Source organism: Manis javanica, chromosome 6 (assembly GCF_040802235.1).
Source record: "Manis javanica isolate MJ-LG chromosome 6, MJ_LKY, whole genome shotgun sequence".
Classification (NCBI taxonomy): Eukaryota; Metazoa; Chordata; class Mammalia; order Pholidota; family Manidae; genus Manis; species Manis javanica.
The window spans coordinates 33,937,501-33,965,000 of NC_133161.1; the positions used below are offsets into that span (position 1 = coordinate 33,937,501).

The window sequence follows — 27,500 nt, forward strand, 5'->3', positions numbered from 1 at the left end:
ATATAGGGAGACATCTTATGTAGTTGTTGTGTCTTAGTGTTTTAGGGCTCTGAGAAGACCTAGTAGGTCTCCCTAATCAGACTGTTTCCCAATTCCATATTCCACTTCCACTGTCCCCTCAGCTGGAGCACCACCATATATGAGTGTCTTGATTCATTTGCATTACTTTTGGTTTGGATTTTATTTGAATAAAGAACCTACAGGAAAGTTTCAAGTTATGGATAAAGAGGAATAACAGGATGTATTTTTAAAACACAAACACATAGAGACAGTTTTTTTAAAAAAGGATCGTTATAAAGTTATGTTCCATTGCATCCGCAAAGAATTTTAATACGTAAGGATCATTTATTTCATTATGTCACTACCTTGTACAAAACTCTGTCTGAACTGAGACACGGGAATGAGACAGGACTAACAAGCCCTCAGCAATTCTCAGTAAGTAGGACTCAACCTACCCATGTACAACAGTATTTTGGAATAATAACTTCTATTACAGAAGACTGCAAGCATCATCCTTAAAACATCATGCTCAATTCCTACTCCACGTCCTTTTTTGTGCTAACTTAGTCTGTGCTTCCTTCCCTCTTCAACCCTTGGGTGTACACAGAACCTAAAATTCTCTTTTGCTCTGTGTTCTATGTACATCCTGTCTACTATTTAAGGACCAACTCAATTTTCTCTACTTCTAAAGACTCTGACCTATGCAGCTTGCACTGACTTCCTACTTTTACCCTCCAAAATAATTTTTGTTGATCATTCTGATGCTCAAAACTGTAGGAACTTTGAATCCTAAAACTGTATCAAACACAGTTTTATTCAATACTTCAATTATATAGATTAGAAAATGAGTGACTTTCCAAACTTTATGTAAGTACACACAGGCTGGCCTCTAGAATGTTTTTGTCCCCTTGTTATTCCTATTATCTTATGTTGCCTTAATCACATACACAGAGATCTTTTTCCAGAAATAAGTTAAAGACCATATTTAACTCTTTCTAGTGCTGGTTGTACCAGGCCTTGCCAACTAGACCATAGACTTCACAGGGTAGGAGAGATGTACACATAGCAAGCACCTAGTAAATACACGTTGATCGGATAAATGATGTGCCATCGAGTCATTAAGAGTTTCATTTTCACTAATTCTAAAAGAGAAAATTTATCCCTGGAATTAAGTATTCTGGAATCCTTTCCATTCAGAATTAGTTCATGAACAAGGTTGTCAGACCTGGGAAAGATGTAAATAAAATGTTCCCTTAAGGCTAAAGTGTTAGGCTGCTAATTTACTAAAATAAGCTAAAACCAAAGCCAATAATTATTAATGTTCAGTTTTTTAAAATATCTGATTACTACCCATACAATGTCTAAGAAAGAGGTAAAAAGTAGGAAGAGATGTTAAATGGCCCAAGAAATAAAATAGCTTGAAAGTTACAGTACCTATGCTTATAAATTGGTAGAATCCTTTTCAATAAAGATAAAATTCTATCGTGATTATCTCTACTCAAATGAGGTTTCTCATTTTTTATCTCAAAGAGCTTCATGTTTTCAATTGTCCTGTGATATGGCAATTCAAAAGAAATAGAACACAGGAATCCACATACCTTTGGATGGCTGAAGCATGAATGGAAAATAAGTCTTTTCTGTGGCCAATAGAAATACCTTTCCTTTCCTGTTTCCACTACGAAATATGAGAGTCATTTAATTTACTTCTGGAAGAAAGTACACATTTGTGTAATGTTAACTTTTCCAAATTCTTCAAGGTACCATGTTTTATACCACTATAGGATAATTAGGCCTTCTGCTAGGAAAAGTGCTCCTCTCCAACATAGAAACATGTCTTTAAATTCAAATAAAATAAAGGAATCCCTTTAAAGAAACTCCTTCTCTATTCAGTGCTCATCAATTCTTTGTTATGCATCCTTTTCTCCAGTGGAATCATTTTAAGGTTTTTAGTTACTAGGGTGTAATTTCATACAATAAATTTTATGTATTTAGTATTTTGATTAACTTGTAAGTATAAAGTAACCCTTAATAGTTTAGGTACCTCATTTATAATCTTCAGTTGTGCAGCAGTGGTTAAGTGGTTAATAAGATAGTGACTTTTGAGATAAAATGTTTGGATTTGAACTATGGCTGCTTTACTTCCTAGTTATGTGACCTTGGGATTGTTACTTAACATCTCTGTACCTCCTTTTCTTTCCTCATAGAGCAGGGACAATAAAGTACCTTACTTTATACAGTTGTTATGAGGATTAAATGATTTTTAAATATGTAAGCCACTTGAACAGTGCCTGGATTATAAGTTATCAATAAATGTTACATACAGTCATGATATAATTACAACCTTAAATCCTTTTTGGAGGAAGATAGGGTAACAATACATGAATTAATTTTTAAACATTGTACAGGCTTAATTAGCTCTAAAAATATTTTAGCCCTTCTCCAAAGTGAGATTTTTATTACTATATCAGAAAAGTCATAAAACAAAGATATATGTGCCCCACATATCAGATGCCAGACATTAGGGTTATTAAAGCAATAACTAGCTTCATTTCCTTAAAAGTACATTTAAGGTAATAAAATAAAAGGAACAAAATAATACAACATATTACTGTAATTATTCCAAAGAATTACTTACTAACATATTGCTGAATATTAAACACACTAAGCTTGAAGTCCAGGTCAAGTCTCAGATCATTTTTAGGTCAATGGAGGAAAGTAAATTTCAAAGTGGAAGGGCCACCACTAAAATGCTCTGTACACAGAGCCCCCACACTATTCTCCTAAGCCATCCATCCCAGGCCTCATCATTACTTGTCACTAAAATCATTAATATACATGCACTGAAGGTACAGGCCTATATCCCATTTGTTATGCACATAAGGGCTTATGAAGTCTGATAATATATATTCAGCTGGAGAAACCTTAAATAGATTAACTTAAAGTTGACTAAAAAATGGAAATTTTAAGAGACCTAGCAATATACATAAGCCTATTAGAAAATAAATTTTTCTGCCAAAGATTCCTTCATGCTCTGGATTGAGTCAAGTCCCCTGTGTCTGTAGTGAAGTAAAGTGCATCAATCTCACTTTGACCGAAAAAGCCAATTAACATATAACCATTATCTCCTTTGCCAATCATTAATTTAACAAAAGTTTATTGAGTGCCTTCTATGTATAAGGCACTGTGGTGGCTTTTAATATCTATCAAAGACCTTGCAGTCTAGTAAAGGAGAAATATGTACTTGAGTAACTACAAGATTGCTAGCCATAAGTGTACTAAAAGTAGTAGCAATTAATATAGAAGAAGTTAACAGCTGTGAGAGATTATTTGCCTCTAAGAAGAATCCCAATATGTAGTCCTAATGGAATTATTTAAAGATTGTAAAGTAAGAGCAAGTTCAGATGAACAAAAGAGAGAAATTCTTGACTATCCTGGTGATAAAACTCTTGTGGGTCTGAAGATGGCTTGGGCATCCATCATGCCATTTTTTTCCCCACTGATTTGAAATACATACACTGTGTGCTTCAGTTACAATTTGGGGTGTTTTCATATTAAACTGCAGTTCTTAATAGACTCCTTAATAAGTGAAGTAGAAGCTACTTCAAACAAATAGAATGAGCTTCCAGGAATAAAACAGATGGTAACAGATGATGAGGACTTAGGTTTTTTTCTTTTTTTAACTTATGAACAACAAAGCTAGTGGGATCACCAATTTTTTTTATTGTTACATTTGTGAGATCTTGAATAAAGGATAAGAAGTCGACTTATTTTTAACCAGTCGACTTACTTTTAACTGATCTACCAGGCTGGACTGGATGATCTCCCCCAGCTGTTCATGTACTTATTGGGCAGCAAATACAAGCCAAGCATTTGTATTATCAAGACTTAAGAGGACAAATCTTTGCCACAGAAGGGCACAAATAGGAAGTAAACATGTTTGCCTTGAGAGTCACTTTAGTAGTTCTTCTAAACCTGGTAAAATGTATCATATTTCTTGAAGTAGATTCAGAAATAATTCCATCTTTGATTTTAAAGCAAATTATCCATTTTTTAAATAATGATATTCCTTCAAACTAGAATCCAGAAATTCATTGCAAATAGTTTGAAAATTGTTGTTTCCATGAAATAGAAGATTTCTAATTCAACTCTTCCTTTTAGTCCACTACCTACTATTTACTGCTGAAAAGCACTGATTTATGTTTCTTGTTCAAAAAAAGCCACAGTCTCCTCCTAATTTGATGTAATTTACACTGGGGAGAATTAGAAAGCTATTTGGAACTTCTTTGGCTAATTGGAGGGAAAGTATTGAGTGATCGAGAGAGATAGAGTCTGTTGCTATTGTCTATCAAGGAGGTATACAAAGTCAGTAACTGAAATGGAAATACTTCCAGAGGATGAAAGTTAATTCTTACTGGAAGTGAAAATAAATCAAAACAATAAATACTATGTGAAAACCACTGGGCTTATTTAGGGATCATATGGACAATGTTTCCTGTTCTCATACAGTTTTCAGTCTAATAGAGGAAGTAAGACATATATACAAGTAACGGGGGTCACAAGCAGAATGTGATGGGTACTACTTCTGGTGATACAGTCAGCGAATGCTCTGTAAGGAGGGAGCACTTCAGGTAGACGTTGAAATATGTGAATATGTTCGTAGAGATGTAGGAAAGGGCATTCTGAATGGAAATGGGTAAAATGGAGAATTGTAGGTGTGTTGTGGGAACCCTGAGAGTGTGTAGAGGACATGGGAAAAAAAAGAGTTGGGAATAAAGGAATATGTTTGAAAGCAGAACAAGGTCAGATTGTGAAGGGCCCTTGAGTTGCATTTTATGGAGTTAAAAATTTATTCTCTGCCAGCTGAAGGGCTATTGATGGGTTCTGAGCACGGTGGTGAAAAGATAGAAGAGTTTTAGGTGGATTAATTTGCAAAGTGTAGACTGAGTGTGGAACAGTGGAGGTAGGGTTACCAGTTCCTGGGGTCACTAAAACGGTGGAAAAAGTAATGACGGTCAGGACTAAGGCAGTGAGTGGGCTTAGAAACGGTGGAGAGTAGTGAAGAACTTAGGTTACGGACTGTGGAGTAAAAGGTTTTGCGTCTATTGCTCTTAAATTTATATGCATTGAAAAACAGCTCCCTTTTATATTCTACCATGAAGATAGGAGGGCCTAAATCTGTCAAAAACTCTAAAAGTTAAAACAGATATGACTGCTCATAATTTATATACAATTTTTATGAATCTTTGTATTTGTTGTTTTAATTGATCAGGGAACAGGGTAAGTGGATCCCAGAAAGCTTGGATATTAGGAAGTGGATTATGGAAGATACTGAAAATGAATTTCTCTACAGACTATTTTATGATTAATATGCTAGTAGCAGCAATGGCTGCAATAAACTTATAAAGGCTATCTCAATAGCCTTTGGTCTCTGGAAATTTTATCAATGGAAAAGGAAATTTTATCAATGGAAAAGGGCATAGAATGTTGTTACTCTCTCAAATGAAAAAAAAAAATCTATTTCCAGAGGTGAATAGCAAAAAAGAAGAGCGGTAAACCTTCTTAAAAATAGGTAGCATATATACCTTTGAGGGTCCTGCTAAGAATCTCTAAATACCTTTACCTTATCATCATCTGGGAGATTAATGAACTCCAAAAAAGAGCTCCCAAATCCTGTCCAATCTCATCCTGCAGGTGTTCCCCTCTAGGCAGACTGCATATGCCAAGGCAAAGGAATGATCTATTCTCTGAATGAGACTCATGCTTTATATCTTACTCACCTTTGCACATATCCTCAAATCCTTTGCACCTATCTTCTCTTTCCTCATCTCTGCTTAATATTAGGTTGAAAATTTAAAACTGCTATTTTTGTAAGCAAAAAAGTCAAATATCAAAAATTTCATGAACTTTAACCTAAAAAGCTAATTCATGTTAAGCCTAACTCAAAGCTGTATCTTCCATGAAGCCTTTTCTGATTCTTCATGTGCATGTGTACACTCAAGTCTTCAAATTCAAAATTTGCTTATAACTCTCTTTATTCCTTTCCTTGGTCTTTCTTATTACCTATGTACATGTCCATCCCTCTATTAAGAGTTTCACCTCTTTGTACGTATGGATCATCTGCCAGTTTCCAGCACAGTATGTTATACATAGTAGGTGCTCAATAAATGTTTTCTTTTTGACTTAAATGACTCATACTGCTCCATTCAACCTGCCATGCCTCTACTAGAAGAACATGCAAAGTAGCAGTTCATTTTTAAACTCTAGTTTAATCTGTTAGTTCTGTAGCCCACTGTCAGTTATAGTATATACCAAAAACTCAGAGGACTAGCTACATTAATAGACTGACTTGTTGCCTAAAGAAATGTGTTACTTCTTTAGTTGTGAAATTTTTAAGTACCCAAGGCACAAATGAAAGGCAGAATATTAGTGTTTGCTTACAGTGTCAAATTATAATGGGAAAGTTTATCTTTTCAGATTGTGATCACATAGTATACCACCTAGAGGAATGTAAACTGTCTTCATTTTCTCCTTATTCAAGAATAAATAAAAGGTCCTATGCCTGTTCCTGTTTAAAGAGAAGAGATAATAAAGTTCTCTTAAACTGAGATGTTCAAAATGTATTTAACTCAATAGGTGTTAGACTATAGAATCAATGGTGTTTCCTTATTTAGAAATGCAATGATTGCAATATTTACATAGTGTCATTATGAGAAATTCAGTGACACAAGGTAAATTTGGGCCTTTCAGAAATACAGTATTTATTAATACCATGAAGGTAATGATACAAATTTTAAGTCTTAAGTATTATGAAAGATGTTAACAAATGCTGTGAAGAAAAATTCACAATTAATGCCTTATTCTGGGCAATTTAAGGTAATGTAAAAAACATTTACAAGTCAAGACTAAATGTAAAACTAGATTAAAATTGTTTTTTATGTGTTTTACTTATTATTATAGAAGATTCCCTTATAACTTTTCTTTAGATAATCCTAGGTATTTGGAAAAAATTTAATACATTTTATACAGTGTACATATTGAAAAAGAGTAACATCTTTTTACAAAAAGATGTAATACACCTTTTAAAAATCCTACAAGAATAATTTTTAACCTTTTCCCTTGCCTTAGCGCACCTGAATATAACATGCTTCTATCAGTAGCTGTGGACTGTTAATATAAAAAATGTTACTCCCCAGATAATACTCAGAAACCTATCCTCAGAGATAGTTAGGGCTCTAATACTTCAATTTTACCATGGAAACTGAATTTATTTGACCCAATATAGCAATCTTTATCCAGTAAAATGAACTTCCATGTACAGTACTTTAAGAAACATATTGAATGTTTTAAAATTCATATAGCCTTTAAATCATGCATCTATTTCCCACTCAATACAGATTTGTTTAAGTCCTTGATTTTAAAGTTTCTTACCCTTACTTCTACTTAATTTAGTTTGGATACCTTTAAGTTACATGGAATACATTGGTTAACTCCAACATAAAATGTTTATAATCATACAAAGTCTTCTTTATCTCATTTATTGTCATGTCCTAATTGTTCATTGTCCCAAATGTTAATGACATTTAAAAATATCAGAATAGACTGAGTACTGATACAGGCTAATGCTGTCCATTGATTTGCACAGGTTTTAACTATTTCACAAAATAGCATCACAATTTTTCTAATTAAAAAGGAATACCTAGACAAGATAGGATTTTCTTTTAGCTATCTGCAATGTCTATTTAATAGCTGGCACAAAGCTGCTGAATGAATAATGATGATTACTAGTATGTGAGCATTAAAAAAATCAAAGTATATGATTAGCATTTTAGCAATTTGTATGTGTTTGAAGTTTTATTCAATTAGATCAACTTTGCTAATGGCAGAGCCCTCATGTTTATTGCATAAATATCACTGTTTCGAAGAGGTAAATGAATTCTGAAATATAAGCAGAGAAGCCTTTATTAAGAATGAAAGGCTTAGTTCCATGAGACTCAATTTTTAGTTTTCTTTTTTACTTTTGAGCAGCTAACTTCTACTGACTGGTATCTTGGAAGACTGTAATCACATCACACAAAACATTTTTTAAAAGAGTTTTTTTAAAAGACATTTCAAAGGAACACTGATAAGTTAATTGATGCTCATTTAGAAAATATATGAAAAATGGAGATTTTGGAAATTCAATTTTACTCATTTCCTTTTAGCATATATACACACACACACACACACACAGACAAGAAAATGATGTATTTGGAATGTGATGGTAGATTTATAAAGATTCCAAGTTTAGTCATCTCCATTTGTATAAAGTCCAGGTGAAATGAGAAACAATTTATGATTTTCAAATGTTTATAATTTTTAGAGTAATACTTTGTTTAGGAAGTATTTGTCTAACATGTCACAGAAATAAGTTAATAAAAACTAAATTTTCATATGGAAAAGTTAACTTTTAAAAGAAAACATTTTGTTACTACTTTATAAAATGAGAGATGATCTTGGGCTATATGAGTAATTAAATAACTAAGGTTATTTACACATCCATGAAGAAATTATTTACTTAATTCTTCTAACAATTTTACTTTTTTGAAATGATAAATTATTATTTCTTCCACTAAAATCAGATTTTATGTACAGATTTTATTCTGTACATTCAAGCACACATTGGAGAAATACTTAATTATCTTATTTACAGAAGTGAATAAGGCCATTAAAACAACTAGAATTAAAAACAACTAGAAGTGACAAATTAGCTCTTATTTTATCAATTAAGAAATTGTGAAACATTTTTACTAGTATGGTTCAATTTTTTCCAATTTATTGCTTTTCAAGATTGTCTTATATTTTATAAACTAGAATAACATTTGCCACAAAAGTTGTAGCATTGAATGAATTGAGCTTTGTTTTGATTTGGATGGGTTTGCACATAGCTGCCTTTAGGACAGTACTCAGAACCATTATTCCAGTCCAACAGATAAAAATCTGTTTATCTCTCAATGGAAAGGAAACTACTACTGCTCTCAGTAATGTGTAACCATTAAAAGGGAATAGAAAAATTGGAGTGAACAAATGTTTCTCATTTCATATACAAATTGTATAGTTTGCTTTATTGAGAATATAATTAGAAAATACCCTAAATTTCCTATCCCATTTTGCCCTGGCTAAGGATAAACAGACTCTCCTTCTTAAAGTCAGAAAACAAAGTTAATCCTATTGTATTTTAAAGTCCTTTATTCTATTTTCTAAAAAATGTAGCCATTTAGTATTTGATTGCAAAAGAATATCATTCTCAGATAACTGCAATGAAAGTTTCTGTCCTAAGATACACTGTCAGTCTTAAGGATTCAGTTTATAATTCTATCCTACATCCCAATAGTTCTGACCTCAAGATGGAGTTAAAAAGTTTCATTTAAAGTCAACGGAAGTTCTAAGGAATGTAATGAAAAGGTAGATTAAGGTTAATAACCATAATTTTATAAATTGCATGCATATATATGTATATCAAAATTTCTCTTAAGATTTCTTGCCCTTACCTTTGGCATTGTATCAAAAGCTATTCAAATTTATGCAACATTGTTTAAAAAATCATATTTTACATGATTTGAAGGCTTACTCCCAAATGATTGTAGAGTTTTGTTGCAGTGCTGATTAAAAAAACACAACAACAAAATACTTTAAGATTCACCATTTTACTTAATTTATAAAAAGAGGTGACCCAGGGGGGCGGAGCCAAGATAGCTGCATGAGTAGGACAGTGGGAATCTCCTCCCAAAAACATAAATATTTTTGAAAATACAACAAATACAACTATCCCTAAAAGAGAGACCAGAAGACACAGGACAACAGCCAGACTACATCCACACCTGTGAGAACCCAGCGCCTGGTGAAAGGGGTAAGACACAAGCCCTGGCCCGGCGGGACCAGAGCGCCCCTCACCCCAGCTCCCGGTGGGAGGAGAGGAGTCAGAGCAGGGAGGGAGAGGGAGCCCAAGACTGCTAAACACCCAGCCCTAGCCATCCGCACCAGAGCGCAGACACACAGTGCATGCGTGGGGTGTTGGAAACTAGGGAAGCAGGACAGTAAGACCTGTGAGCAGGTCCCGAAGCCGGTGCCCCTGTGACAAAGAAATGTGAGTGCTTTTTGAAAGTCTTAAAGGGACAGGGACCCCACAGCTGGATGGAAACATCCTGGGTCACAGTCCAGGAGCTGGAAATTCCAGCGAACTCCGGGCGCACTAACTCCCTGGGCAACAGCTCTGAGACCCCTCATGGAGGTAAACAGCCAAACAGCCCCCCAGGTTCATTACCCCTCTGGGGCCCTGCCATAGCAGAGCAGCAGCCTGAGGCTGGCCACGCCCACAGCAAGGGAGCTTCCTCTATACCGGCCAGGCAAGATACAGAGATCCAGTCTACATGCAATTGCTCAACACAAGCCACTAGGGGTCGCAGTTGTCCCAGCAAAGAAAGGCCAGGAGCAAGTGAAAGAAGTCTGGACTCTCCCAGCTGACAGACATGTCAATAGCACACCACTGCACCCATCAACATGAAAAGGCAAAAAAATTTGATCCAGACAAGACTAACCCAGACAGCTTTGACATCTTCAACATCTTCCCCTGAGAAGGAACCTGGGGAGATAGATTTAACCAATCTTCCTGAAAAAGAATTCAAAACAAAAGTCATAACCATGCTGATGGACTTGCAGAGAAATACGCAAGAACTAAGGAGGGAGAATACAGAAATAAAACAAGCTCTGGAAGGACTTCAAAACAGAATGGACGAGATGCAAGAGACCATTAATGGACTAGAAAACAGAACAGGAACGCAGAGAAGCTGATGCAGAGAGAGAGAAAAGGATCTCCAGGAACGAAAGAATTTTAAGAGAACTGTGTGACCAATCGAAACGGAACAATATCCGCATTATACGGGTACCAGAAGGGGAAGAGAGAGAAAAAGGGATAGAAAGTGTCTTTGAAGAAATAATTGCTGAAAACTTCCCCAAACTAGGGGAGGAAATGGCCTCTCAGACCACAGAGGTACACAGAACTCCCATGACAAGGGATCCAAGGAGGGCAACACAAAGACACATAATAATTAAAGTGGGAAAGATCAAAGACAAGGACAAAGTATTAAAGGCAGCCAGAAAGAAAAAAAAGGTCACCTACAAAGGAAAACCCATCAGGCTATCATCAAACTTCTCAACAGAAACCCTACAGGCCAGAAGAGAAAGGCATGATATACTTATTGCAATGAAACAGAAGGGCCTCGAACCAAGACTACTGTACCCAGCACGATTATCATTTAAATATGAGGGAGGGATTAAACAATTCCCAGACAAGCAAAAGTTGAGGGAATTTGCCTCCCACAAACCACCTTTACAGGGCATCTTACAGGGACTGCTCTAGATGGGAGCACTCCTAAAAAGAGCACAGAACAAAACACCCAACATATGAAGAAGGGAGGAGGAGGAATAAGAAGGGAGAGAAATAAAGAATTACCAGACAGTGTTCATAATAGCTCAGTAAGCAAGTCAAGTTAGGCAGTAAGATACTAAAGAAGCTAACCTTGAACCTTTGGTAACCACAAACTTAAAGCCTGCAATGGCAATAAGTACATACCTTTCATTAATCACCCTAAATGTAAATGGACTGAATGCACCAACCAACAGACACAGAGTAATAGAATGGATAAAAAAGCAAGAGCCATCCATATGCTGCTTAGAAGAAACTCACCTCAAACCCAAAGACATGCACAGACTTAAAGTCAGGGGATGGAAAAAGATATTTCATGCAACCAACAGAGAGAAAAAAGCAGGTGTTGCAATACTAGTATCAGATAAAATAGACTTCAAAATAAAGAAAGAAGCAAAATATAAAGAAGGACATTACATAATGATAAAGGGCTCAGTCCAACAAGAGGATATAACCATTATAAATATATATGCACCCAATAGAGGAGCACCAACATATGTGAAACAAATACTAACAGAATTAAAGGAGGAAATAGAATGCAATGCATTCATTCTAGGAGACTTCAACACACCACTCACTCCAAAGGACAGATCCACCAGACAGAAAATAAGTAAGGACACAGAGGCACTGAAAAACACACCAGAACAGATGGACCTAATAGACATCTACAGAACTCTACATCCAAAAGCAACAGGATACACATTCTTCTCAAGTGCACATGGAACGTTCTCCAGAATAGACCACATACTAGGCCACAAAAAGAGCCTCAGTAAATTCCAAAAGATTGAAATCCTACCAACCAACTTTTCAAACCACAAAGGCATAAAACTAGAAATAAATTGTACAAAGAAGGCAAAAAGGCTCACAAACACATGGAGGCTTAACAACATGCTCCTAAATAATCAATGGATCAATGACCAAATTAAAATGGAGATCCAGCAATATATGGAAACAAATGACAACAACAACACAAAGCCCCAACTACTGTGGTATACAGCAAAAGCAGTCTTAAGAGGAAAGTATATAGCAATCCAGGCATATTTAAAGAAGGAAGAACAATCCCAAATGAATGGTCTAATGTCACAATTATCGAAATTGGAAAAAGAAGAAAAAATGAGGCCTAAAATCAGCAGAAGGAGGGACATAATAAAGATCAGAGAAGAAATAAATAAAATTGAGAAGAATAAAAAAATAGCAAAAATCAATAAAACCAAGAGTTGGTTCTTCGAGAAAATAAACAAAATAGATAAGGCTCTAGCCAGACTTATTAAGAGGAAAAGAGAGTCAACACACATCAACAGAATCAGAAATGAGAAAGGAAAAATCACGACGGACCCCACAGAAATACAAAGAATTATTAGAGAGTACTATGAAAACCTATATGCTAACAAGCTGGGAAACCTAGGAGAAATGGACAACTTCCTAGAAAAATACAACCTTCCAAGACTGACCCAGAAAGAAACAGAAAATCTAAACAGACCAATTACCAGCAATGAAATTGAAGAGTAATCAAAAAACTACCAAAGAACAAAACCCCCGGGCCACATGGATTTAGCTCAGAATTTTATCAGACATAGAGAAGACATAATACCCATTCTCCTTAAAGTTTTCCAAAAAATAGAAGAGGAGGGAATACTCCCAAACTCATTCTATGAAGCCAACATCACCCTAATACCAAAACCAGGCAAAGACCCCACCAAAAGAGAAAACTACAGACCAATATCCCTGATGAACGTAGATGCAAAAATACTCAACAAAATATTAGCAAACCGAATTCAAAAATACATCAAAAGGATCATACACCATGACCAGGTGGGATTCATCCCAGGGATGCAAGGATGGTACAACATTCGAAAATCCATCAACATCATCCACCACATCAACAAAAAGAAAGACAAAAACTGCACGATCATCTCCACAGATGCTGAAAAAGCATTCGATAAAATTCAACATCGATTCATGATAAAAACTCTTAACAAAATGGGTATCGAAGGCAAGTACCTCAACATAACAAAGGCCATATGTGATAAACCCACAGCCAACATCATATTGAACAGTGAGAAGCTGAAAGCTTTTCCTCTGCAATTAGGAACAAGACTGGGATGCCCACTCTCCCCACTGTTATTTAACATAGTACTGGAGGTCCTAGCCACGGCAATTAGACAAAACAAAGAAATACAAGGAATCCAGATTGGTAAAGAAGAAGTTAAACTGTCACTATTTGCAGATGACATGATATTGTACATAAAAAATCCTAAAGACTCCACTCGGAAACTACTAGAGATAATATGGGAATTCAGCAAAGTTGCAGGATACAAAATTAACACACAGAAATCTGTGGCTTTCCTATACACTAACAATGAACTAATAGAAAGAGAAATCAGGAAGACAATTCCATTCACAATAGCATCAAGAAGAATAAAATACCTAGGAATAAACCTAACCAAGGAAGTGAAAGACCTATATCCTGAAAACTATAAGACACTCTTAAGAGAAATTAAAGAGGTCACTAACAAATGGAAACTCATCCCATGCTCTTGGCTAGGAAGAATCAATATCATCAAAATGGCCATCCTGCCCAAAGCAATATACAGATTTGATGCAATTCCTATCAAATTACCAACAGCTTTCTTCAATGAACTGGAACAAATAGTTCAAAAATTCACATGGAAACACCAAAGACCCCGAATAGCTAAAGCAATCCTGAGAAGGAAGAATAAAGTGGGGGGGGATCTCACTCCCCAACTTCAAGCTCTACTACAAAGCCACAGTAATCAAGACAATTTGGTACTGGCACAAGAACAGAGCCACAGACCAATGGAACAGAATAGAGACTCCAAACATTAACCCAAACATATATGGTCAACTAATATTTGACAAAGGGGCCATGGACATACAATGGGGAAATGACAGTCTTTTCAACAGATGGTGCTGGCAAAACTGGACAGCTACATGTAAGATAATGAAACTGGATCACTGTCTAACCCCATACACAAAAGTAAATTAGAAATGGATCAAAGACTTGAATGTAAGTCATGAAACCATAGAAGTCTTAGAAAAAGACATAGGCAAAAATCTCTTGGACATAAACATGAGTGACGTCTTCTTGAACATATCTCCCCGGGCAAGGGAAACAAATGCAAAAATGAACCAATGGGACTATATCAAGCTGAAAAGCTTCTGTACAGCAAAGGACACCATCCATAGAACAAAAGGTATCCTACAGTATGGGAGAATATATTCATAAATGACAGATCCGATAAAGGGTTGACATCCAAAATATATAAAGAGCTCACACACCTCAACAAACAAAAAGCAAATAATCCAATTAAAAAATGGGCAGAGGAGCTGAACAGACAGTTCTCTAAAGAAGAAATTCAGATGGCCAAGAGACACATGAAAAGATGCTTAACATCGCTTGTCATCAGAGAAATGCAAATTAAAACCACAATGAGATATCATCTCATACCAGTAAGGATGGCTACCATCCAAAAGATAAACAACAACAAATGTTGGCAAGGTTGTGGAGAAAGGGGAACCCTCCTACACTGCTGGTGGGAATGTAAATTAGTTCAACCATTGTGGAAAGCAGTATGGAGGTTCCTCAAAATGCTCAAAATAGAAATACCATTTGACCCAGGAAGTCCACTTCTAGGAATTTACCCCAAGAATGCAGCACTCCAGTTTGAAAAAGACAGATGCACCCCTATGTTTATTGCTGCACTATTTACAATAGCCAAGATATGGAAGCAACCTAAATGTCCATCAGTAGATGAATGGATAAAGAAGATGTGGTACATATATACAATGGAATATTACTCAGCCATAAGAAAAAAACAAATCCTACCATTCGCAACAACATGGATGGAGCTAGAGGGTATTATGCTCAGTGAAATAAGCCAGGCGGAGAAAGACAAGTACCAAATTATTTCACTCATATATGGAGTATAAGAACAAAAGAAAACTCAAGGAACAAAACAGCAGCAGAAGCACAGAAGCCAAGAATGTACTAATAGTTACCAAAGGGAAAGGGACTGGGGAGGACGGGTGGGAAGGGAGGGATAAGGGCAGGAAGAAAAGAAAGGGGGCATTACGATTAGCATGTATAGTGTTGGGGGGGCACGGGGAGGGCTGTGCAACACAGAGAAGACAAGTAGTGATTTTACAGCATCTTACTGTGTTGAAGGACAGTGACTGTGAACTTGGTGACAAGTAGTGATTTTACAGCATCTTACTATGTTGATGGACAGTGACTGTGAACGGGGATGTGGGGGGGACTTGGTGAAGGGGGGAGCCTAGTAAACATAATGTCCTTCATGTAATTGTAGATTAATGATACCAAAATAAAACTAATAAAAAAAAGAGGTGACCCAAACAGCTATATTAAAATGAAAATATAGATCTAATTATTTTGATCATTGATAAAGTACAAATAGGTTGTGCCCAATCTCAGGATCAAAATAGTTGCTTTGTTGAAATGCAATTAGTACCATTTCATTTTTTGTCTCATTAATGGAAACTTTTCAACAAACATACAGCTATGACTCTAAAGACTGTTAGATCTCTAATCTGTAGGCCAGAGAAATTAAAGAAAGCCTAAACTCTTATCCTGACACCCAGCCACTGATGCAGCTTTGCTGCTGATCCATCCACTTCTCTGAACCATTCATCTAAAAATTGTGTTTCTTCCTTCTTCCTTGGATTAGGTTTCAGTCCGATATGTGAGTATGGGTATAAATGGTACACAAAGTGCATGTCCCTGTTTCTCTCTAATTCCCTCTTAGGTAACTTGGTTTCTGGCTCTTTGAAGATCTTGACCTCAATATCTGATAGTTGGGCCTTATGGCTGCAGCTAGCCCTCCACTATGTGGCTCAACCATTTTTCTGAACTGTTGTCTTTTTCCCTTTGTCTACATTACCTTGATGGGATGCTGCCCATCCCCAGCTGGCTTTTGGTGAAGTTGTGTATTGGGTATCTTAACAGAGACTGCTCTTTATCAGGACTATGTATGGTTCATGTCATTAGATCAATCTAATTGCTGAGACTGGCTGTTGTACTGAACCTATTCTTTTGCTCAAATTAATGAGGACTAACTCAATGTTCAGTTTTCTCCTGAATAAGCCTAGTCATGTTCTGTTAGTTCCAAATAGGAGAATGGAATAGGGGGTAAAAACAGTATTTACTTTTATTCTTAATCAAGTGCATTATGCTCTTCTTCAACCTGCTAATTAACAAAAGGGACTTTAGATTTGATGCTGAAAATGTAAATTTGATAGTAAAATAATACTGTATGACCAATGATTACTTTTGTTCCTGCCTTTTAAAAAGTGTCTTGCTGATGTTGCTACATTTTCAGTCTTCAAAGTTGAAGATAATGTTGAGCAAACTAAAGAATGTTAGTGTCCACTAGTTATGTTAAACTATTTGATCAGTGTTCTTCACATAAATTATTTAATTTTATCCTAATGATAGAAACTGCTTATAAAATCTTAGAACCCTGAGATGATGTTTTAAACTGTGTTTATCAGTGCTAAAGTATTCAAGTAAATTTGTGGTACTTATGTGAATGATCAATTTTAAATTCTGTCAAAGTAGTAAGAATGCATGTAATTTTCACATATATTGAAATATAATTTCTTATGTAAAAATTACCTTTTCATTAAGTAAAATTCTGAAATGACAGTTGACTATACACAATAAATATCTTTAATCATAAAATGCCTAATTTACATCCACTTCTGAAGCCCTATGTCAAAAGATGAATTAAAAAACCACATGAGTATGTAAAAACCTTCACTTTCCCTGGTGCTACAAATAGGAAAATATTAATACTGAAGAGCAATATTCATTTTTTAACAATTCAGTCAACGACTTTTTGACTCTTAGAGAAAGGAAACTTCTAAGGCTCAACTAGTGTTAGTACAAATGAATATGTCCTTTCTAACAAAGATCCTCTTTAGATATAAAACAGAAGCAAGCAGGAAGCTACAATACTGTCAGCTAAAAGTTTTCTGAGACAGTTTGCCTAGATTGTGGGGACTCATACCATGGATGTCAGATATCATCTGTATAGTTAGATAAAAATCCTTCAAAACCCTATAGGAACCCACGAATGTCCACAATTGGCACAGTAGGTATACAATACTTTCAGCTGAAGGCACTGTACCTCTGGGAGGATCTTTTTATTAAGAGGAACTAGAATGAGTTGCAAGTGCCACATATGGAGACTGGAATAATGTGAAAAAGAACAGCAGCTACTGAGCTACACTTAAAAAAAAAAAAGGATGAGATGATAAAGAGCTGGCATAATCCTAAATTCTTACACTCAATTTGGAAAGAGCTCTTAAAGCTAGCTAGCAAAGATAATGAAAAAGTTTAGAGGTTGAATAAAAAAGGAATTAAATCAGAACAAAAATTATGAGGTCCAGAAATGTTAGGGGGAAAAATCTGTTAGAACATATGTAAAACAACAACAACAAAACCATGCTTTTATGTTTAGAGAGCTTCCTAAGGCACCTTAGTGATCCAAAATACAAGCAAAGATAGTTCAGGCTTAACAGGCATGAAAACAATGACAGAGAATATTACACTTAGTCAGGTTGTCATTCATTTTCAACTATTCTCCTCTGAAATTCAGTCAGTCCAATTTTAAATTCGTTTGTCCACAGGGACATCTAAAATCTGTAGGGATTTTATATCAACTATCACCAGAAAAGGTGTAGGATCTGCAAATTCTACATGTGCCTACAAATAGCAATTTAAATTTTAGGGCAGCCAAAGAGAATAGAAGGAAGAAAGGTAATATACACTTGAGTATTCTCATCGTGTTTTATGAGAATTCACAGTTTATATTACATATCAATATTGTTTTACAAAATGGGAGTATGAAAGTTCCTTTTAGCTGTCTTTGGTTGCAAATATTGCCAGGAGAGGCTGAAGACTACTATTGGCATGATATAACAAGTGAGATTCTCAAGAGTTAAAAGGGTGTTGTAAAGATGACTGGGATGTGAAATGTATAAAAAGTTCTGGGGCATGTAGAATATGTGTCCAACATGTTAATCAAAAAGATTAATGTGATCTCCATTGTGGTCCTGAAATAATACTATGCACTTTTATGTGGCATTCAGCCTTTGATTTCCTTACCCTAAAATTTTGACTTCTAAGGACAAGGCAAACTTATCTTCTAGTCTTGTATCATCCATATTAACATTCTGATTCTATATAGATCATTAACTCTCAAACTTCAAATATTGCTTTAATAAGAAGGAGAAAATAATAATCACTTGCAACTAATATAGAATATTAGCAAGTAGAACGTTAAAGTGACATAGAGGCTAAGAGAATTCAGAAATGACATAAATGATCTGAAAACTCAACAGTAGGAAACTCTAATAATCAGAAAGGGGAAAGATATGACAATGGAAGGTTTTGTGCGTAAAGCCCTCAATATAAAACCAGCTCAGGAAGAACATTCATTTTGATCTCTAGTAACAAAATTTGAAAGTATAAAAATGTGAAGCTCATTTAACATTTTTACAAGAGAATAAAGACAAATCTGAGCCAATTTATTAAGAGCAAGGAAAAACAATTGCTTAAAAACAAAGAAACAACTGAGTTGAACTAAATATGGCAGGTACGTCATTAAATTTCTCTTTTTGTCTCAGGTTTGGAAGAAGGCAGGAAGTGGATTGACTCGACAAGTATGAGTTCACCTTTCAGGTCTACTCTGAATGTTTTCTTCTCTTTTTCATTCATTTAAGTCTAATACATAGGAAAAGAGACTAAGTTCAAATTATTTCCACCTGAACACAGCATCAATCTTAAATCTTTGAGTAGTTTCTTAAGGGGTAAAAATCAATATAAAAATAGGTATCTATAGTAACTTTATCCATATTCTACAGAACTCTGAAGTCAGATAATCAGGGAATATCGGCACTGAAGTGCATAAAGGGAGAGCATTATAATCTGTAATGATTACTCAGCTCAGACCCTTAAATAAAGTATCATTAACAGTTGTTCAGAATATGATGGCTCTAGAACTCTTTCATCAGCAACAGGAAAAAAACAAAAATTAAAAACCTATTTGATTGAAAGGAGTCACAACAGTTTCAAAAATTATTAAGTAGAATCTGTATCAGTCCACCTAACTTTAACCTTTCCTACGTTTAGCTAAAATCTCCTTGAACACTGATGTCAATTTATTTTTTCTTTTTTAATTCAGCTTCAACAAGATAAATAAAATTTCACAAGGTCTGGGAGGATAATTACAAATGAAGTGAAGGGGCCTGTTACAGTCTAGTCACATAAATTTGAACAGTTATAAAATACATATTAACCTCAATAATTAAAACAAAAAATAAAACTTCTCAAGTGTACTCTACCAATATTTAGAAATATCTCTTAGCTCCCTCATGAAGAAGAACATTATTTTTAAGTATCTCTTCTTCCTAAAATCTCTTGTTCTCCCTTTTCATGGTTCTACAAGAATCCTGGATTTTGGTATTATAGGAATTACCTCATGAAGTCAAACCACTTCAAATTAACCATCACCTTCTATTTAAGTCTTCATAATCAGGATCATGTTCTTATTTAATGATTAATTTTGTATGGTATAATGTGTTAGGGGTTTCATATACTGCAATATATCTAAAATATAGTCTCTGTCCTTAAGCTAGGGGTTTCTTCAAAATGAGCATGCACATATTCAAGACACACATGTACTCACACATACACTGTTAGTTGCAGATAAACGTAGAAAGAATAAGACCTTCAGAAGTGTGAATTAAAGTGCAGGTCCTAGCAGCAAAATTACTTGGGAAAGCATCCTGGGGAAATAGGACTAGGCCCTCAGTAAGGAAAGGTAGAACTCCGGTAGGGGAAAGAGGATGAAAAGCAGAAAAAGGAAAGGGCAGAATGACAAATAGTTAAGTCAAATGAATGCACTAGTTTGGCAAAAGCCTTCATTCAGGGCATTTTAAGAGTAAAAACTGGAGTGGAGGAAAAGAGTTAAATATGGAGCATCAAACTGAAGAGTATGGATGGTAATTTGGCATCTCTTGTTCTCCAAATTTAATTTATAAGCAGCATTAACCCATAGCTATTCCACTCTTCAGAAGATTCAAAACATTTTCTCTCCTAGTATCAGGAATATGTCTATATTCTACTATGTAAGATTTTACTATTTTGAAGTTGAATAGAAAGACTAAACAGAAAAAAGTATCAGCTTTGTTTTTTCCTGAATCTGAACAATTTTATGTTCTTGGATTCAATAAGTGAATGCTGACCTCTTCATTTTCTTGCTTGAGCCTGTCCTCTTACGTCTTCTATTTCTTTTCTTTTTTTTTTAATTGCTATGATTTTTCCTAACTTTCCTCTTTGTCCTGTTCAGCATTCAGTTGATTGGCTTGTTCTGTTATTTCTTTCCACAGCATTTCTTGTAGCAATTCTTTGCTCTCCATTCCCCGTGTTGCACTTAAGTCAGATACTAATGAGGTAGGGCAAGGACATGGGACAAACATCCTGATTGACTTTTCTTGCCTATGATGGAAAATGCCGAGCTATAAACAGTATGGTAAGAAGAACAGGAAGGACTCCATCTTATGGCTAAGATCGCATTTTAAAAAGCAGAGAGTTGAGAAGTAAGATTCCTAACATATTCTCTGGCAATCAGACAATAATCCAATAGCCCATCTTGAGGCAGGGCAAGCAGTCTTAACTGATATGTCCCCACTACCTGAGGGTAACCACTATCTTAGAAAAGAACAAGACTATAAATTCCTTGTTTTGGATTTATTTAGCAGAATTAGCTGGAGGGATGCTATCTCACCAGAGATAAGCATCTTGAGACCATAAATCAAGTCTATGCCCAACCACCTCTCCGTTGCCCTTTGCCCCATTCTTGAAAGCCTTAAAAGGCAGAATCTCCAAACTTTCAGTGCATCTCCTCTCTGAGGACGCCCGCACTTTCTTTTAAGTGCATACCTTCAAATAAAGCTTTCTCACTGCTCAAATTATTTCATTTAGTCTCTTTGCTATTTCATTTTATTTCCAAGTCTTCACTTTGTTTCCACTTTACTCCTGATAAGTAGGAAGGGGCTGCCAAGAGCTCATTGGACCTGCATGTTTCTGTCACCTGAGTGGCCCAGACAAAACTGCAGCTGTGCGATCTGCTCTTAGTAGCCTACCTGAAAATCTCCTTTTTTGAGAAGTTCTCAGAACATAATTTTACTCCATCCTGTGCTCCATGGCTCTCCAAAATCCAGGAGTGGTAGGGGCTAGTCCCTATGCTGTGTAGATCCAAGCAAACACAGGAAGCCAGGTGACCCTGGCTTCAAGATTTGGCAAGGAAATCTGCCCTAGGCCGAGAACTTTCCCTCTTTCCCTCTGTACTTACCTGTTCTCTGCTGCCTACAAGGCAGCTGCCATTCCCTGCTCTTAGTTTAATGAATTCCTTACTTACTTATATTCATCCGACCTGTTTGAGAATTCTTTCTCATCCAAAGTCAAGAACCCACCCCTATCCAGGTTGAAGTTTCTTCTCATGCTTCACCTAGTGAGTAGGGAGAGACCTCCCCAGATGCAGTTACCCGGCAACACTAATACTACATGAATGAATCTTAACCTTCTGTTTCAAGTCTTTCCCAACTCCAGAACATCCTATATTCATGAGTTTCAAATATGGTTCATTCAGTGCACTTTCAGATTACTCTTCTTAAACCATAGCTCTGATAGTGTGAAACTCAAGCTCATAACATTAATAGGCTCCATACTGACTAAAAAAAACATCATAACTTGATTATTTAAGACACTCAACAGTCTGGTCCCACTTAATATAGTCTTAAATTCTATTTTCTTTTTTAAAAATATCCTAAATTCCTGTCAAATCTAATCTCAATGTTTCCAAGGCATATATCATGAGTCCCTGTTCTGGGTTGGTATTACAGGGATGCCCTGTTTTATTGTGCTTTTCTTTACTGTGCTTTGCAGATACTGTGTTTTCTATAAACTGAAGGTTTGTGGCAACCTCTGTACAGCAAAGCTATCAGTGCTATTTTCTCAACAGCATTTGCTCATGTTGTGTCTCTGTATCACATTTTGGTAATTCTTGCAATATTTCAAAATTTTCATTATTTGTATATTTGTTATGGTGATTAGTGATTCCAGGTGATTGGTGATTACAGCTTGCTGAAATCTCAGATGGTGGTTATCATTTTTTAGCAATAAAGCATTTTTTAATTAAGGGTATATACATTGTGGTTTTACACATAATGCTTTTGTATGCTTAGTAAACTCTAGTTGAGTGTAAATGTAACTTTTATGTGCACTGAGAATTCACTTCATTGGGACTGGACTCACTTTATTGTGATGGTTGCTTTATTGAAGAGGTCTGGAACTGGACCTGCAGCATCTCCAAGGTTTGCCTGTATTCTGTTCTCATTGTTCATTGTCTACAACCTCAGGTAACATCTTCTCTTCTCAAAGATACCTTCTATCATGCTGACTCTGAGTAACCTGCTACCTACCACAGGTTCCTATTTCATAGTTTCACTTTTATGGATCTGCTTACTTCATGCATTATAAATGACAGAGGTAGGAGGAAAAGAAAAGGGACGATCAAGGAAACCAACCACACATGTATGAAATGCCTAAAAAAAGGTATTAAAATGCCAAAATATTTTAATATTACTTCTAGTTTTATTTATAGTAACATTGAGGTGTTACAAGAGGTAATGTAAATGAGGTAACTGTGTACACATTATGAAGGACACAGGGAACAGTTATTGTGTTCTAGGCACTTACTAGATTTGCAAAAATCCTATGAGGAAGGTATTACTATTACTTGCCTCATTTTCAGCTGATAAAACTAAGAATGAAAACTCCTCAGCTACTGAGTGCTGACCTGAGGTTGGACCCCCTACAATCTGTCACCAAAACCCAAACAGTGATAGCACCAGGAATTTGTCCTCCTCATTTACATCAGTATAACTACTGCATCAGCACACCCATCCTCCTCAAAAACAATAGTAACAAGTACCATGACTTCATTTCAGGACACGAAGTATGTTATCTAAATGTTTTATAAGAATTCTTTCACTTCTGCTTAATTTTCAAAGTACTTTGAAGTCCATTCAATTATAGGTAGCCAAATTTTGATTGAATTAGGTCTTTTTCCTTTGCCTCATAACGTATATAAAATGCCTAACTTTAAGTACCTAAAAACTCTGTAAGATGAAGATACAGAATAATGAAGTGACATCCATCAATAATATTTGACATCTAATATACAAAAAAATTAATGATAGCAGCAGAAAAAGATTCAAAGAATGAATGTTGAGTCAATATTTTACAAGACAATTAAAAATTTGATTATAGTTTATGCATCTTTTTTGAAATCCATTTCCAACAAGCTGAGGGAAGCTTTCCTTTTCTCTCTCTATGGAAAGCAGACAAATATTTTATATTTTTCACATGCACTGATTCATGTAAGCATAAAATGTACATGTTGACTATGAACATTTTAGTTTTATAAACCCATAGTGGCAGTACATCAGGCATTAAATACACAATTTTTATACACTGCTTTACACATATTCTATTTTCCTTTGAGATAGTCACAATTAAACTGCAACTAAATTAATAATAAGATGAATCCAAAAAAGCAGTTGCTAAATGAATAATATTACTGACCTATCAATGCTGTAATTTAGCCCAATTATTATTTGATTTTAAAATATAATTTTTAATAAACCCTCTATTGAGTCATTAATTTTTTATTTTAATATTCTTATCACCGGACACTTACATAAAAAATACTTCTTTACATATCCTCTATATATGGTCCATAGCAACCACTACATACTGCATATTAGCACAGGGAGTTACATCAACAGCTTAAACACTTTTATTATGAATGTCTTTCATTTCTCTAAAACAGGTCTTTTTTTAAAGGGGGAAACAGGATCTAACTCTTGTTTGCTCTTTAAAGTTTTATTGTTTTAGCATTTTATACAGGATCGAGCATTAGCATACTCAGGAGAACTGCTGAAAGTACAAGGCCTCAAGCTACCCACTGCCTGGCTGATAGGATAAAGCAGGGATATAAAAACTTTTGTCTGATTGCTCACTTTCCTTGTTTTAGAGCACAGCCACTCTCAAGAGCATATATTCATGTTCTTTCTACTTCGAGTTTTATTACTTCTTTTGTATTATTTAATACATCTAAAGACACTTCCAAAAGACAAATTTTTCCATTTTGAAAAAGTAATGGTTTGGAACCTGATAAAACACATTAACGTTCGCAGTGTGTTTTTCACAAAGGTGGTAAGAGTAAAAGGGCTATAAAGCAATTAAGCACATGATCTTAAAGACATTAATATGTCACATAGGATAAGATGTTTAAAAAGTCAACAAAAATAATATCCTGTGAAAGGTCAAACGGAAATAGGCACACATAAAGACCACATTTCTCTTTCAGGTCTTTGACTAGATATTTAATGCAGAAATAGAGGGAGAAAATGTAAAAATGAGAGAAAATACTATTTTTATCTCAATAACCTGAAATACAAAGTATATTATATTTAACTCTAGGAAGTGTGGACCTAAGTCACGACTCATCCTGACAACTGAATGGTGTGTACACTTCATCATTCAGATTCTATTTTTTTTCCTCTGAATTCTAAGTCCTACCAGGGTCAATACTTCTTAGTAAACAAGAAACTGATATGTTCCACCAACTGAGTAAGGCCAGACATTTTTTAAAGTGTCATACACATTTCTGAAATCCACAATACATCAATTTTTAATACGTCTACTCTCTCAGCTCCATTAAAAAGATGGTAAGGGAAAGATTTTAGAGTAATTAATGATATAGTTAGCTGCTAAATATTAATAAGAATCGTAGTCTTGCATAAAATATAACATATAAACCTTGCCAATACAGATGCACCAGTAATTAAAGTTGAATATGTAATTACACTGATTTATAAGACAGGCAAAAAGTTACACTTTACTAGCTTCTATGTAAACTGTGGGTAACAGTTAAACTTTGTATTTTACGGTTTATAAAAACGGGTAATATCTTGACTACAGTTCGTAAATGGTTTAGAGACCTGTAATAGTAGGAAAAATTATGACAACTAATTCCATCATGAATATTTTTACTGCACCACACAAACCAAACTGTGATAATGACCCATAAGATGCAGTCATCTTAGACACCATTTTACACCCAAGAGAATGTTAGTAGTACTAAGAACTTGTAGAGGACTGATGGTACAGTAATTAAAGGACATAGAAGAGAATCTAAAAGATGTATTAAAACTAATTTTGATACACATATCACAAACATGGTACAATGGAACTTTACTTAAACTTGTACTTTTTACTTATATACCACTAAAAACTTCAGAAGAATACCGAATTTTAGAAGCACATGTACATAGGTCCTTCTCTTTACAGAGTCTGTTAACAACTTACATGTGCGGCTGAGGTGAGCAGCCTGGACTGCTGTTACCATTGCTGTCGATGTGATCCAGGGAACCATTGAGGTCTTCATGGACAGCCTGCAGTAGGCCACTGGATGCATTATTGATCAGTCCGGGGTTACTTAGCAAAGGTAAACTGCTCTCTGCCAAGGCAGCCTAGTGAAATGAAGGGGGTATAAAACAACTTTTGAAATGCTTTGTAAAATAATTTTAAAAGCATGTTATCTTCTGATGGGTTTGAATCATGATGTAGATATTTTAGTAATGTAACTTTTAGGAGCATTTAAATAAAATGTATGGGAAAGAAAAGATTCTTATTTGGCAACTCATGGCAGAAATACTAAGGAAATTAAATGTGATGAGAAAATAAAAATAGTAGTTCTCCCAGCAAACTTTCTAATGTTTCAGCCTTCCATAAAATGAAATGAATACTCACATGTAGTGAAAACTCCAAGATAATATAAGCAGTTGCTCTGCTTTTTAAAAATGACCAGAACTTAACTCAAAATAAAGAAGTCCTGACATTTGCCTCCTCTGCATAAAAATTATATATTATAATTAAACTTTAAAGTTTTTGCCACAAGCACCATGTTCCCCAACACTATGATGTGAAATCATTTATGACAGCCTGGATAAATATTAATGCATAGCCACATGCATTTGCAAAAGCTTCTATCAATCTAGCATTTGCAGGAAAACCGAGTGTTCCAGATTTTGCCACAGGGTGTCCTTCTTGCTTCTTCACATCAAAAGTAGTTTGAATTAGAACCAGTGCTTTCTGCAGTACTAGGTACTACAACTTGGATGATAAACCAACTCTTAAGAACAATCACAATCTCACCTTAATAGGAAGCCATGGAAAAAAAAAAGCCCAAATATTCAAATGCAAGGATAATGGAAAGGTCATTTAATATTACCTGCAAACTGGCATTAAGAGCTGCTCCATAGCCTAAACTGGTAGGTATATTTTTTACTAAGGTTGGGCTTCTGGAAGAAAAATAAATAAATAGAGGTGATTTATAAGTCAAAACAGAAAATATACAGCTATCAATAATCTCAGCTAAGAATATGTATGTTCTGGCTTATCTCTCGCTACTAGTCCAGAGTAGATTTGTATCTAAGACCACAGAAATAATGTGACTGATTTCAAATATATGTTTTCTACGTATTATATATCGACTTGGTCCAGGAATATAAGGAATACAACTTTGACTGTGGTGTGCAGGCAAAGTGGGGCATGACCTTGAGGATCCTTAAACCTGTTTCTAGTTATGTGAAGGTTTTATTTTCAAGAACATTCATATAAATTTTTTAAAATGCAAATATACAACACAATTACCAATTTGGTGCAATCAGGAAATAATTAATGGTTAATTTCTAGAACACCATGAATTAACATAACAAATTACCACAGTTAATTAAATGACAACATAATGGATTAACTATTTCTTGAATGCAGAAATTAGCACATACCTGACTACAGAAATCAAAAGTGAAGGGCCAATAGTAGATAAAATACATTACAGTCATGTCTTCACAGAAGGCAGTAGTG

At 35.2% G+C, this 27,500-nt stretch overlaps 1 protein-coding gene across 14 annotated transcripts in view; it reads right to left on the reverse strand.

The window, feature by feature from the left end:
* The window catches only part of FOXP2 (forkhead box P2), a 568,904-nt gene that overhangs the window by 8,262 nt on the left and 533,142 nt on the right, over positions 1-27,500 (reverse strand). For all 14 annotated transcript variants that reach the window (XM_073238565.1, XM_073238561.1, XM_073238563.1 and 11 more), the window contains 2 exons: positions 26,866-26,935; positions 25,941-26,104 (listed from right to left, as the gene is read on the reverse strand). In XM_073238565.1, the coding sequence (XP_073094666.1) occupies positions 25,941-26,104; positions 26,866-26,935 (234 nt within the window). The remainder of the gene's footprint in view (positions 1-25,940; positions 26,105-26,865; positions 26,936-27,500) is intronic.